The sequence below is a fragment of the Lepidochelys olivacea genome, assembly GCF_965140295.1.
Source record: "Lepidochelys olivacea isolate rLepOli2 genome assembly, chromosome: 10".
Lineage (NCBI taxonomy): Eukaryota > Metazoa > Chordata > Testudines > Cheloniidae > Lepidochelys > Lepidochelys olivacea.
In genome coordinates, this window is record NC_140420.1 from 7095987 (window position 1) to 7110542 (window position 14556).

At 55.2% G+C, this 14556-nt stretch overlaps 1 protein-coding gene across 2 annotated transcripts in view; it reads right to left on the minus strand.

Annotated features, from left to right (window-relative positions):
* Positions 1-382: 382 nt before the first annotated feature.
* SLC5A10 (solute carrier family 5 member 10) overlaps positions 383-14556 on the minus strand; it is an 81429-nt gene continuing 67255 nt past the window's right edge. For both annotated transcript variants that reach the window (XM_084641632.1, XM_084641631.1), the window contains 5 exons: positions 14083-14233; positions 6147-6315; positions 3429-3644; positions 1346-1451; positions 383-620 (listed from right to left, as the gene is read on the minus strand). In XM_084641632.1, the coding sequence (XP_084497758.1) occupies positions 427-620; positions 1346-1451; positions 3429-3644; positions 6147-6315; positions 14083-14233 (836 nt within the window). In that variant the 3' untranslated portion in view covers positions 383-426. The remainder of the gene's footprint in view (positions 621-1345; positions 1452-3428; positions 3645-6146; positions 6316-14082; positions 14234-14556) is intronic.

The window sequence follows — 14556 nt, forward strand, 5'->3', positions numbered from 1 at the left end:
CAAATCTCTCCTCTCCCCCGAGCTGAAACACCCCCCAGCTATTCAATGCCTGGGCCCCTCCCGAGCACCACCTCCCCTTGCCAGAGGGAACTGGGGAGAGCATCCGACACATTTCACCGAGGAGCTATGGCAAGCTTTATCTCACATCTATGGGGGGGAAAGAGGCCGGAGGGACCTGTTGTGCCAACCCTGGTACTCCAACCTTCTGGCCCACGAAAAACTTTGGGACAAGTCTAGCTGCTGCAAAACCCTCCAATGCCCAGAATGTAGGGGCATTAATCACACAGCTCTCTCCTTCCACCTTCCCTCACCCCATCCCTCCCCACTACACCTTCCTCCCCTTCCCCCTCACCCCTCCTCCCATCCCTCCCCGCCCCCTGGCCCTTCCCCCGATCATCTCCCCCACATGGCCTGGCTGCAGTCGGGTTAAGCGAAATAGGCATAGCAGAAGACATTGACACACATCAGGATGACAGCATTGATGCAGCAGATCCTTGCCCAGAAGGGGGCCTCTGTGGCGTCCCTCAGGGCCTTTGCTGGGGGTCCCTCAGCCTTCGCCCCCTGGGAACTGCGGAAGAAATCCATGCCGGGGCAGGTCCCTGGCGCCCCCTCCTGGGAATCTGTCACAGATGGAGAGAGACTATGAGGGGGACAGAGTCATGGGGACCACCTGCCCTGCACACGTCACATGGGCCAGGGTTGGCCAAAGAGAGCTGTGCCTGAGGATGCGCAGAGCAAGAGGGCCCCTGTTTCAAGGGGTGAGGGAGCAGGGCCAAGCAGCCAGTTTGGGAACTGGACCCAACCCCAAAGCAGAACCTGATCCCCAAACCCACGTGGCTCTGGTTGAAACAAACAAAGACCCCTCCCCCCCCCAGCACCCTGACCCCTCCCCAACCCCCTGAGCTGGGATTGGAACTCAGGACCGTCCTGGCTCCCAGCCCTGTGCTCAGAACATGCGGCAGGCCACAGCAGATTTCCAGGTCTAAAGGCAGGTCTGCAGCTGGGATTCCCAGGCTGAGGAGACATCCCGGCCGTAGCTGGGAGCGAACTAGCGTGCCAGAGCATAGCCACGACCGCACAAGCAGCGGGAGAGGCTAGCCGCTGGGCTACATCCCCATCCAGGACACTAGGCATGCACTCATGCCGGCCAGCCCCTCCCGCCACTCACACACCCACGCCTTGATGTTAGTGCCCAAGCACGATCAGATCTACATCCAGTATGTCTCCTTGAGGTGGGAATGACACCCCCAGCTCAAAGCGCAGCCCACCCCTTCGGCATTGGGTTCTTAGTCCCAGCATTGGGTCCATCCCAAGCTCTGGCCGGCCAATATCAGATCACACGTACCCTCCGTTCCTCTCCTGGGTGAGCGGGTCCCTGCTGATGCGCTGGCCATGGAGATCTCGGGAGGCAGGCACCCCCGGGAAATGGTCCACCAGGTGAGGTTCTTTATCTGGAACGCAGAGCAGGAAGCTTAGAGGGGCCAGAGCAGCCAAGCCAGAGGAGAAGAGCGGCACAGTGAGAGGAGACGAGCCGAGTACCCACCCTCTGAACACCGGGCCCCTTTCAAGTGTCTCAAGTTGGGCATCTGAAAACGGAGGCCCCCAGCGTCACTAGCTGCTATGGCAAACTGAGGCTCTGGAGTCTGAGGCCTGATTCTCCTCCCCCGCAGAGGAGCCGCCCCCAATTCCCCCCAGGGTGAGAGGAGGCCACACCTGAGGTCGCATGGCCTGTGTTACCTGAGCACGGAGACAGCGCTCTCCCCCCGCGGTGCGGCCACAGCTACCCTGCGGTCCCTCGACCTGGCCTGGCAGCACTCATGCCCTCCAGACACGGCCCCACAGATGAGGGTTTGATCCTGGCCCCTGCGCTGGGTGCTACCCTAGTAAACCCAAAGAATCAGCTTGTTGTGGGGGGGTGTCCAGACCCAGGGAGCTAATGCAGCAGTGTCTGGGAAGCATCGTCTCACCTCACCCGCAGGGTGGGAATTGGAGGAGCCCAGTTATTCCTCTGAGGATGCCCAGCAAAGAGCCTGTAGTGAAGGACAGGAACAGCCCGTGCCCGGGGACATACCCAGTCCCCAAGGTGGGAGGTCACCCAGCGATTTCCCCATGCTGCTCAGCCTGGCCAGTGTCTCTGCAGACAGTTCCCCTAAACACCTGCCAGATTCGAACCCCGCTCTGAACTCTCCAGGCCGGATCCTCAGCTGGGTGTAAATCAGGGTAGTTCCACCCCCTTCAGTGGAGCTACTCGGAGGTCCACCAGCTGAGGCTCTGGCCCAGGGCCTGCGTGGGTCAGTGCAGAATAGTGTGAGCTCGGACAGCGGCCGGCGGGCAGGAGAGTCACTGGCCATGCCCACAGCCGGGGCAGGTCCTTGTGCTCCCTGCACCCCAAACTCCTGCATGCTGCAGGGCTCCCCTGAAATAAACCCCATGCTCTGACACCTACAACCATCTCCCTTTCCTCGCCCTGGCCCCAGACTAGGACAGCAGAACCAACACCCCAGCCCCTGGGGAAGTCCAGACCCAGAGCCCAGCTCCATGGTTGGAGCCTCTGTCTACAATGGGCTGACCCCAAATGCCACTGCACTGGGGGAGGAGGGGAATTTCCATGTGCGTGTGGGTCCCTCCCCCCCATAGCGTGTTCTGGGTGCGAGCTCATCACCCTTCCCTGCTCCGAAGCCCCATCCCCGCTTTCACGTGACATAACGTCCACCAGGCATAGGGCAACGCCAACAAGCGGAACACAGCGGGTCGGTCTGGTGTCAGGATGCCTTCTGGCATGGGTGGAGCAGAGAGGACATCGAAGGCGGTTCCCCAGAGACAGCTATTCTGTGCCTCTTGCTGGAGGATTTGGATAGGTCTCCCTGGCCCTTAGCTCAGTGATCACTGCCCTTGTTCCCATCCTGAGAAGGAGCCGCCTATCCCAAGGAGACACATCCCTTGCCGGACATGGGGGCTTCCCTGCACGAAGGAAGGATCCGCGTGCCTGGGCGCACGTGCCGGGTGGATCTGAATGCCACAGCAGTGACTGTGCTCAACACTGCGCTCCTTTGTGTGGCTACCCAACCTCAATCCGGTCCAAGAGCAGAAGCTGAGCCCAGGGCTGCTTTACCTGTACATTTGCCCATGGGCCGTGGCTTTGGACTTTTGCTGCCAGCCATGTGCCATCAGGGCTTCGCGGAGGGAGGGTGCGGGCTGTGTCTTTTCCCTGCGGGGGCAAGTGGAAATAGGAGACCTGCTCGCAGGACCTGCCTCCTGCCTGACGTGCCCACCTTGGCACCCCCGCCAGATTCCAACAACATCGGACTTGGCCTGTGCAGGGGGTTGCGAGGAAGGGCGGCCACCATGGCCTCTTGGCAGCAGGGAGGGAAACAAGGGGCAGGTCAAATGTCGCTTGATCCTCATCGGGGCCGGGCGACTTTACCCACCTGCGACTCGGCAGGGGGCCTGCTCAGCAAGCTGATCCCCACCACGGTGCCGGCAGTCAGAGCGCAGAGGAGGATGGCAAAGTGGAGGTAGTGAACGTCCTTCACGAGGGAGGGGCGCTCGTCCGGGACGCCACAGCGGGGCGAAGGGTACGCAAACTCCAGTCCCATCCTGGCCAGGCCTAGCACCAGCCCCAGCATCAGGCCCCAGAAAGCTCCCTGCAAAACAAAGACGTTCAGGGCGACGGCACCTCCCCCGGCGGGAATCCGTCATGTCCCTAGGGTGGGCGAGGGCTGAAGAACGCTCTCCTCTACTGAACTCCCTTCCTGGCTGAGCCGCGGCTGCAAGCTCACCTCTGTCAGCGAGCGCTTCCTACCGTGTCCGCAGCCTGGGTGACCCGGCCAGGTCTTGTGGTTAAGGCCCTGGGGTGGGACTCGGGAGTTCTAGGTTCAAATCCCAGCTGTGCCATAGACTTCCCATGTGATAAGTCTCTTTCCGCATAGCCGGAGGTGCAGCTCAGCTTCCTGTACACACGTTAGCTTTGAATCGAGCTAGCACATTAAAAATAGCAGAGTAGCCACATGGGCCAGCTGCCAGAGTGCACTCCCGTCTGGGGTCCTGGGTTACCATTCAAGTGGCTACGTTGCTATTTTTAGTGCAATGTCTTGATCAAAGCTAGCCCAGGCTCGTCTACCCAAGCTCAAAATTATACCTCCAGCCGCAGTGCAGACATATCTCCTCTCTTGCAGGTGCCCGTCTGTAAAACGAGGACAACGTCTCTTACTGTGCATATACAGCCCCTCCCACCAAGGGACCCGGATCGTAGTTAGGTGATACAGTAGAACCTCAGAGTTACGAACTGACGAGTCAGCCACACACCTCATTTGGAACCAGAAATACACACAGCAGCAGGGACCAAAACAAAACAAAAACCAAGCAAATCCAGTGCCGTACTGCGTTAAATGTCAACGACCAAAAAAATGAAGGGAAAGTTTAAAACAAAGATTTGACAAGGTGAGGACACTGTTTCTGTGCTTGTTTCATTTAAATTGAGATGGTTAAAAGCAGCATTTTCCTTCTGCACAGTAACGTTTCAAAGCTGCATTAAGTCAATGTTCAGCTGTAAACTTTTGAAAGAATGTTTTGTCCAGTGTTACGAACAAATTCCATTCCCAAGCGGGTCGTAACTCTGAGGTTCTCCTGTACTGTAATACAAACGGTATTCTCTGGCCAGCCATAAGACCCTTTGCACAGGTTCTGCCGTTGGCTGGGTTCTTTTCTTTCCAGGATGCTAACTAAAGAGAATGTAACAAACACGTATTTATGCAGTGGAAAGTCCCTCGTGTTGCAGTCTGCTGTTGGCTAGCGCAGTTGCCTGGCAGTTTTCTGTGACACTTTGCTTAAAACTTCCCAGGCCACAGTCGGGCAGCGTTGCATGTCAACACCTGGGCTCTGCTCACATGCCAGCTGCACATGACCCACCCACCAGTTCCTTGGGGAACCACCGGCTCGCTCTGTTCTCAAACGCAGGCAAGCACGATTTCAGTTCTTCTTTGCGGGACTGGGACTCGGTTCCTCAAACAAGACTCTTCAGAAATCCCTGACAGGGCCAGCAGCTAGAACCAGCCAGCCAGAACTGGACTGGCCACGTCCTCATGGATGAGCCTGACCCCAAAAGCCCTACCGAAGAAGCAACCAATGATCTTCAAGCCCTCAGGAGCACAGGAGTGTAAGGTTCCTGGGGCTGATCCTTGGCCTGAAGAGACTCAATGTGCTGCGTGCCCTGCCACACCTCCTCCACTTTCTAGTAGCCTCCTTACCACAAAGGGAAAACTGGGGGGGTCCCACTTGGTGGGAGGGTCACGGGACCATTTCACCAGCAGTCAGGTAAGACAACAACTCACAAATCAATGCAGGGCCCCTCCAGCCAATCAACAGTCACATGACTAGCCCAACGCCCTGCAGGAAGGCTGGGGTCCAGAGGCTACCTGCACCCCTCTGTTTATTCCAGGTGCCCCTAACGAGAGACCCAGCTATACAGGCGTTTCCACCTCAGATGAGACCCCTGGCCCATCCAAACCAATCCTCTGCTTCCAGCAGTTACCAGCACCTGATTCTTCAGAGGAAGGTGAAATGTCCTCAGAATTCACAGGCCATCTGTGCAATGCTATGGACGGGAAAAGGCTCCCTCCAGGAACGGTACTGCCGCCCTGCTGGCCATGTGCCCGCATGGGGAGTCTCAATGTGGAGACGATGCAGAGATGCAGCAAACAGATTTTCCCTTGTGACCTCGAACGGGGTCTGACCCCAGGCTTCCCCAAGGGGACGGCCAGCATGCACTGGAATAACAATGGTGAGCCAGGGCAACTGGAACCGCATCAGCTAAGACAGGCCAGCACTCTACAAGAGACGCTCGAGCTCAGAGGCTTTCAACCTGCGGCCCGCGGACCGTTGGGGACCCACAGACTGTGTCGAAGATTTCCAAAGGGGTCTGCAGCGCCATTCGAAATGCTTCAGAGGTCTGCAAATGGAAGAAGGCTGCACAGCCCTGCTCCAGCTCCGCCAGAAGCAGCGGGGCCAATGCAGGAATCAGCAGGGGAGGTCGTCTGGCCTGTGATATGCAGGGGGGTCAGGCTAGGTGATCGCAATGGTCTCTTCCAGGTGTAACATCTGCGCGTTAAAAGGCCCCCTCCCTCCCCACGAAATGGCAGAGAGCTTACCTGCTCGTTGGCTCGTCTCCAGAAAACTGCCAGGGCGAACACAGCCGTGATGGGCGGGGCGAGGCAGCTGGTCACAGACTGGATGTAGGCGTACAGCTGGCCGCTGTTGGAGCTCTGCAGGATGGGGATCCAGACCACGCTGACGGCGACCAGAACCACTGTGACGATCCTGCAAGAGGCAGCAATGCCACGTGTGAAGAAACGGCCGTGCTGCCAGCTGCAGAGAGGAGGAAGAGCTGTCCCCAGCGGGTGGCATGTAACATGCTCCTGCAGGAATGCACGTGTGAAGCCCGCCCAGTGCATGCAATACACACAAGGTACAGGCATGAGCTTAGCATACAGCGCACATAAGGTACTAGGGGGGCACTTGTCTATGGTGCCCACGGCATAGGGTTTAAGGCCAGAAGGGACCAGTCCAGGGGCGCCAGAACAGAGGGGGCCCACCCAACCCAGCTAAGAATGGCCCAGGGAGCCCAGGCAGCTATGGGGAGCCATGGACCCTCCACCTGCCCAGGGTGGGGGGCTCTGAGAGCAGCCCCCAGCCTGTGTCCCCGCCTCCCAGTCCCCCCATCCAGGACAGGTGGAGGGTCTGCAGCTCCCCACAGCTGCCCACACAGATCTTACCCCAACCCAACTCCGGCTTCTGGCTAGCCCAGGGGCGAGGCCTTGGGGAAGGGTGAGGCCTCATGCTCCCCCATTAGGAAGAGTCTGTGGCCCCTGGACCAGTCGATCACACACCGGGGTAGACGCACACTGAAGTTCAAAGCACAAGGCCAGCCGGGCCTTTACTGATTCCAGAAACCAGAGTGGACTGTGGCTTTCTCCAGCGCTAGGTATTTCAGTTGCAACTGGGAGGATCATAGAATCATAGAATATCAGGGTTGGAAGGGACCTCAGGAGGTCATCTAGTCCAACCCCCTGCTCAAAGCAGGACCAATTCCCAATTTTTGCCCCAAATCCCTAAATGGCCCCCTCAAGGATTGAACTCACAACCCTGGGTTTAGCAGGCCAGTGCTCAAACCACTGAGCTATCCCTCCCCCCAATCAGTGGATTGTACTGCAGCCCTTCTGTGCTGGGTGCAGCTGGCACAGCTCAGACAAACCGTTCGAAATGCCAGGCACGGGCGCCAGGGTTCCCAGTGTCTGAGGTTCGGGGCTGGGAGCCCTGCAGGGCAATGCAGAGCACGGAGCCGCACCCCTAAGCCAGACATGGAGAAAAGACGCTCAGGGTTCGTTTTCTTCTTGCCTCTCACTGAAACAATAGGGGGCCTTGGCACCCGAGGCGAAGCAGCCTGCTGGCTCCAGTCGGGCGCGCCTAGGGCTGCAGCTGTTTCACTTCCGTGAGTCCCAGCTCCACCGCTGCCTCTCCGCTCCCTGCCCCTGAGAGACACCCTGCTCCCGCACTGTGCCTGGCAGACATGCAACTACACCTCCTTGGCGGGACGCAGCTGCGGGCTGGACACCGGCCACTCCTGAGGGTCCCCTGCTCTCCTGGCTGCCCGGCTGCAACGTATCCCCAGCCTGCCAGGGCAGCTGCGTCCTCGGTCCCGGCTCCTGGGCCTAACAACGAACACTGCCCCGAGCCCAATCCCTTTGCAGGAAGAGAGCGACAAAACTCACTCACTCCATACAGTGTTGTGTGCTCCAAGGGGCACTGAACACTAACCTGGAGCGGATCCAGGGTCAGAGTGCATCAGAGTCTGTCTAAACACTGCGCGAAACCTGGACCGCGATCTGCATAACACTCGCTCTGAGCACGGTACCGGGGACAGGAGCCGCTCAGTGCGCTAATGACAGTCATATTTCACCGCCGACGACTTTGTCACCAGTGCAGACCTGCTGCTGCTCATGGAGCATGCCACCCTGTGTCCCTGCCGCTCCCAAAGCAGCTGGCAAGTCCATGCTGAAGTCGCCTTGGAGGTACCCAAACCCCTCCCAACAACAGGCTGGCTTACCAAGCACTCTGACCTTGCGTCCCCAGCTGCAGGGTGCTGCATGTCAGGGAGAGGGTTGAGGCCTGCAGGGCTGGGATTGCTTTTATTTATATCCCAGCCAAAATGCCCTCCGTTTAATTATAATAATCACAAGGCCCTTCCTTCTGGGTCAGATGCTTTGGAGAGCAGGCCTCTCAGACGGCGTGAGATCCAAACCAAGCCCACGCCCGCCCTCAGCCTCCTCTAGACGGACTCCGGCCAGCCCAAAGAAACGAGTCCGTAAGGGAAGCGTGAGCATTTCTTCGGCACAGGATTGGAACCACAGGGCTTGCTGGGATGCGCCCAGACACCTGCTGTCGTGGTCTGGCCTTGCGTCCTAAAGCAAATGCACGCCTCATTGGGGAGACACTGGGTCCTGCAGGGCAGGGGGAGTCTGTCTCCTAGGGGCTGAACTACCCCATTTATCCACAGAACAGGCGAAGGGGGCTTTTTACTCCCCCACCTCTGCGCAGGGCTTAGATACCCCAGGGAGCGGGAATGACTCTGCCCTGTAACGTGTGTAGTGAGGACGTGGTGGCGTGGGCTTTGGCATGAGCTAGCCAGCCCAGGATAAGCCCACTGGGGACTCTGGGGACGTAGCTGGCCTGCTGCCATGTCTACGCCACCACATGGTCACTGCAATTGCCTGCACTAGCTAGATTAAAGCTCCCCGGGCTACAGTTCCGCCTTCGCTTGCAGGGCAGATGCACCCAAAGGCTGCATCCTTTGGGCAGAGGCGGGCTGGCGTTGGACGCAGCAGTGCTGCTCCTGAATCAGCCAGCAGTGGGTGCCATTGAGTGGCACACTTTCTCCCTGCGCTCTGCAGCGCTGTGGCAGGGAGACGGTGGCTGGGCTCAGGACTCAAACCCAGGCCAGCAGCGGGGCCTGCCTAGCTTATGTCTAAGGGTAGGTCTGCACTGCAATTAGACACCTGCAGCTGACCGGGGCTCATGGGGCTCAGGCTAAGGGACTGTTTAACTGCAGGGTAGCTCACCTTGCAATGGTCCCAGTGCCCGTGCCCCAACCCGAGCCAGAACAGCTACGCTGTAGTTAAACTGCCCCTTAGCCCAAGCCCTGGGAGCCTGAGTCAGCCGGCATGGGCCAGCCGCAGATATTCATTGCAGTGTAGACAGACCCTAAAGGGGTTAGGTCTCATCCTCGTATCAAAGCAGCGTTCTCCTGTTACAGCTCTGAGCAACCCTGCCTCGGGTAATTCCAGTCCATTATGAGTGCCGTGAAACATAGCAGCACCTCAGCCATGCAGCAACCCTCTATTCCTCTCCCATTTCCTCTCCCCGGCTCTGGCACACTTGACTTTCTGACTCTTTGAGGCATGCTCTGGCCTGAATTCCCCCATCAGGGTTTGTCTGTGCCCATCGAATCAGCTTGTGTTTAGTCATCTGCTCGTTAGTGCTGATAAAGCTCTGAAAGCCCCCCCAGGTGTGTCATTCTTAATCATCGTGATTCGCGGCACTGTGCAATCGCACGGGGAAGACCGCACCCCAGCTCTGGGAGCCTCTATATCCGAAAGGGACCGGGGAACTAGAGGGAGTGCAGAGACGCGCAAGAAGGATGACGAGGGGGAGGGTAGCCGGGCGGACTGGCTTACAAGGCAAGACCAAGAGAGCTAAATCTATAGAGCCTGGCTAAGTGATGACTAAGAGAGAGAGAGTAACAGGCTACGAGCCATGGAAAGATGTAAAGGGCCAAGAACAAGAGACATGAGTGTGATCCACGGGGGTGGAGGCAGGGGGAATGGAGTGATATTAAAAAAAGGAATTTATAGCCTGAATCTTAGGACGTATTCCCTGGAAGCAAGATACAGTGGATTGTACAGTGTATCCACAAAGCACAGTCGATCTCTCTGTCTTCCCATCTATTATTAGTAATTATTACTTGTATTATCACAGCACCTAGGAACAATAGTCATGCACCAGGACCCTGTTGTGCCAAGTGCTGGACAAACACAGAACAGAGAGTCCCTGCGCCAAACAGCTTACAATCGAGCTATGTTATACTGTGCCCATCATTGTGGTATTGGAACAGCTGGTATCTCCAGAGAAGCTGGGGAAGCTCCATCTCTTAGGCCAAAAACCCCATACCTAGGAAACACACCATACTACACAAACAATGGCTTGAGCCCAATAACTTGTGTAAATGTATATAAGAGACATGTGCATTTTTGTCATGTTACCAGTCATTTTTGTCATGTTACCAGGCCCCGGATCTTCCTCCACTCCAAGGAACAATCATAAAATAAACAATTACACTTTCATCCCAAGAGCCTGAAGTATTTTACAACAACAAAAAAATAAGCCTCACGGAGGTTAAGCCACTTACACCCATCAACAGCAGAGCCAAGAATAAAGACCCAGGGATCCTGACTTCCTGCAGATTCATAATTTTTTACAGCACTTAACCATCCTCTGATGAAAGGTGTTAGGTGAGTGCAACATCACATCACTATTGCTACACTGAGTTATGCAGCACAGATTCCCTAGGCTAAGCCATGCCGAGTTGGTTGTATTATTGGCCCAGAATTAATCAGCACATTGTGAAAGAGCTAAGCTAATAAGGTGAATCATCTAGCAGGCAGAAGCCTCATTCCCAGACTTCCTTTTGCTGGATGGTTTTTAATGACAGCATCTTTATTTACAGGAACATTAGGTTACTTCATTTTCCAGCCTCTTTCTCTTTCTGCTCACGCCCCACCAGCAAGTGGATTGTCACGAGTACAAAAATAGACGAAAGAAAAACAATTAGGCGAGGTATGTTCCTGTTTCATCAGATCTGGTCTCAGTTGGATGGACCAGCCAGGGGAATTGTCCCCGCATATTTACAGGTGAAAATACATGATCCTTTGCAAAAGCTGGGCCATAAAGGGGCCCTACCAGCCAGCTTTCCAAATGGTAAAAAACACACTGATGAAAAGCCAAGGATGGGGGGAAATTTTTTGCCACCCATGTGTTTTCTTTTTAAAATTCATAGGGAAACATGCTTGCAGTTTAAAAATAAATACGCCTCTCTCTGTATTGTTTGCAACCCCTAAATTGCAGCACTGTGTTAGCCCAAGAAAATCACAAAGTGAAACTGACTATAAACCGAGGTGAAACTGACAAGCCCAGTTTTAGTGTCAGAGCTGAGAGAAGTCCAAGTAGTAAACAAACAGCTTCAAAGGCAGAAAATACACTGGTATTTTAAAATTATTTTGCTCTTATTAATCACAGGGGGTTAGTGGGAACACAGGAAAAGACACGTGGCTGTAGGGTTTTACCAGATATATGCGGTGGTGCCTACACTCACAACATTTGGTGTTTCTTCTTAAAGCCCCACCTCCTGGACTCAGGGGACTACGTGAGACTCTCTGCTCGCATTTAAAACAAACTAAGTTCCTAGCCCTCCAGGTCGCAGAGAGAAGCCTGAAAACATGCACCCTGACGGCTCTGAAACCAGAATGCAAATCAAGACCTTCATGTGTATTATTTTTAAATTCTCATGGTTTTTTAAAGGCATGGAGGTTTGGCAACACTGTATGCAACTAACCTCCATGATCTGGGAAAGCTGCATTCAGCGCAGGACCGGAGGGAGGAGGGGAAAGCTGACTTTAAGGCCAGGTCTACGCTAAAACGTTAGGTCAACCCAGCTGCGTGGCTCAGGGGCCTGAAAAACCCACATCGGTGAAACCGAGCTAACCCCCAGCATAGACAGCGCTAGAGTTCTTCCATTGATCTAGCTACTGTCTCTAGGCAGGTGGATTACCTAGAGCGATGGGAGAACCCCTCCTGACACTGTAGGGAGAATCATAGAATATCAGGGTTGGAAGGGACCTCAGGAGGTCATCTAGTCTAACCCCCTGCTCAAAGCAGGACCAATCCCCAATTTTTGCCCCAGATTCCTAAATGGCCCCCTCAAGGATTGAACTCAGAACCCTGGGTTTAGCAGGCCAATGCTCAAACCACTGAGCTAACCCTCCCCAAAGAAAGAGTATCCTGAATTCTGGCGGCTGCTGTATCTCACACTGGCTGCCCACAGCCCATCTCTGGAGGTGGTTAGGACACCCAATCCTGCAATCTGTGCTGGGAGGTGGCCTAGGGGGCCTCTGGGGCAGCTCCATGTCCCTCAACAATTCCAGTGCAAGGGGTATCCTCCCCGGGCCAGTGAAACTGGCATTGGGGTCGCTTTGTGCTGCCAAGCAGATGGCTCAGGGCCCAGGCTCTGGCTCTCCGGGGGAAATCCGGAGTGACTCTGCCAAGGCCAACAGAGCAAAGCGGGTGTGAGGCAGATCGCAGTCAGAGCCATAGTTACGCCCTTTGCTACGGAGTCTCGGGGCAGGTTCATCCATCCCAGAGACAGAGGGGAGGCAGCGTGCACCAACCCTATCCAGAGAGCCATCGCAGGGACCCACATCGCAGTGGGCCCTCAGAGCCTTGACCCATGGAGCTCCCAGGTGCCAGAGGCAGTGGGGACACTCACAGGGAAAGGCGCGAGGTGCTGCCCTGTTCAGCCCAGGACCCAAGGGAGCAGCAGCATGTGCCCCCAGCCTCCCAAACAGAGGCTGTCTGTAATAAGCCCTGGAAGCCTTGCTCCCATTGGTGCCAGGCGAGCTAAGCTCAGGGCCAGTGGCATGGGATCAGATGAGTTGCCCCATATGGAGCCAGGCTCTATTTCCAGCCAGCAACAAGTTACAATAACTGCGGCGGGAAGCCACCTGCCCTTTTTTGCTGCCAGCCCTCTGCCTGGCATCGCTCGCCCTGCCATCAAGTGTCTCCGACAACAATAATGCCAAGGAGGTTGACTTGGCACCAGCACTCCCAGCCACCGGAAATGGGGCTGGGTTCATGAGGAGTTGTCTAGCACTTGATTGGCACACGGAGCCCAGTAAAATGGGCCAGCATAATGGATTAGCAATTACCATGTGCATTCAGGGAGCACCTTTCAACATGGGGCAATCAAAGCACTTTGCAAGCAGTAATTAATTGTGCTCACAAGGCATTTGTGAGCGTGGCTTCGGTGTCATTATACCCATTTTATAGGCAGGTAAACTGAGGCATGGGTTCCACTGGGGGATGAATCAGGAAATGGGAATGTGCGGGGGGAAACAGGAGAGACCTCCCGACCATCTTGTCTGTAGGAACCATCCCAAGCTAAGTCATTTGCTCCATTAGCAACATGAACATCATTAGCACACCAGAGCACTTTGCATTTCATAGCACCTTCCACGTGTGCAGGGAGAGAGCTGGGGAGACGACCCTACCCCCTCAGCCTTCATGGGAGGGCTTCCAGGTCAGGGGTGAGGCCCAGAGAGGGGGTGGGGGGAAATCAGAGGATTTCATCTCCATAGCCATCAATCCATCACCAGCGCAAACTGTCTCAACAAAACGTAGATGAATTTAAAAACTAACTCTTCTGAAGTGATGACCTAGATTCCTTTATTATTATTGTCACCTGCATTCTGCCTCGCTCCCAGTCCTCAGAGGGCCCTCCCCATCACACAAAAGAACTAGGTTAACCATACACTGTTTCCCCCTAAATGAAACATTCCCTGTCCTAAGCACAGCACAACAGTAAAGGGACACTGTCTGGTCAAAAATCAGGGGCTCAAGACTATTCTTGCTTATACTGGTTTTACACTAGTATAATTCCACTGACTTAAGTGGAGTCACTCCTGATTTACACTGGTGGAACCCTATTGACTTAAGTGGAGTCACTCCTGATTCACACCCATTCAAATGAGATCACAATCAGGCCCAAGCCCTTTTAGCTATTTTTAAAGCACCACTTGCTCTTGAACCACTTTTATAAATGAAATCATAATAAAGAATAAAATACTATTTTAAATCCTTCTTAACCACAGGGTTTTGCAGCCCTTCTGCGAGCTGTTACTTAATAGGTCGTACATTAATCTTCATGAAAAGGAAAATGACTGTCTGACTCTGTCACCTGCCCCCCACCCATCCCCCTACCTTCCCAGCAGCAGCAGCTCCCGCTCCTTGGCATCCCGCCGGATCTTCTTCCAGATGTCCATGGTGAAGAGGGTACTACTGCTGTTGAATACTGAGGTCAGGGAGGACATCAGGGCAGCCATCATCACTGCAATCATTAACCCTCGCAGCCCTGGAGGAGAAAAAGATGGACCATCGGACTTCAGGTTTCATCTCAAAGGAGCCGTGATACGGCTCTGATCCAAAGCCCACTGTCTTTCCATTGACTTGACGGGGCCTGGGATCAGGCTGTGTGAGTTTAGATTGTGAGCTCTTCGGATGGACAGCACCTCAGGCACCAGGGCTCTGATCCCTGGGCCCTCTGAGTGACGCCATAATGTAAATAACACTCATGGGCTATAAAAAAAGACGCACACAGCACCACTGAAATGCAGCCAGCTCTGAGGAGGGAGGCAGCAGCCCGGTTAGCATGCCGCACAGCAGCGAGTGGCCAAT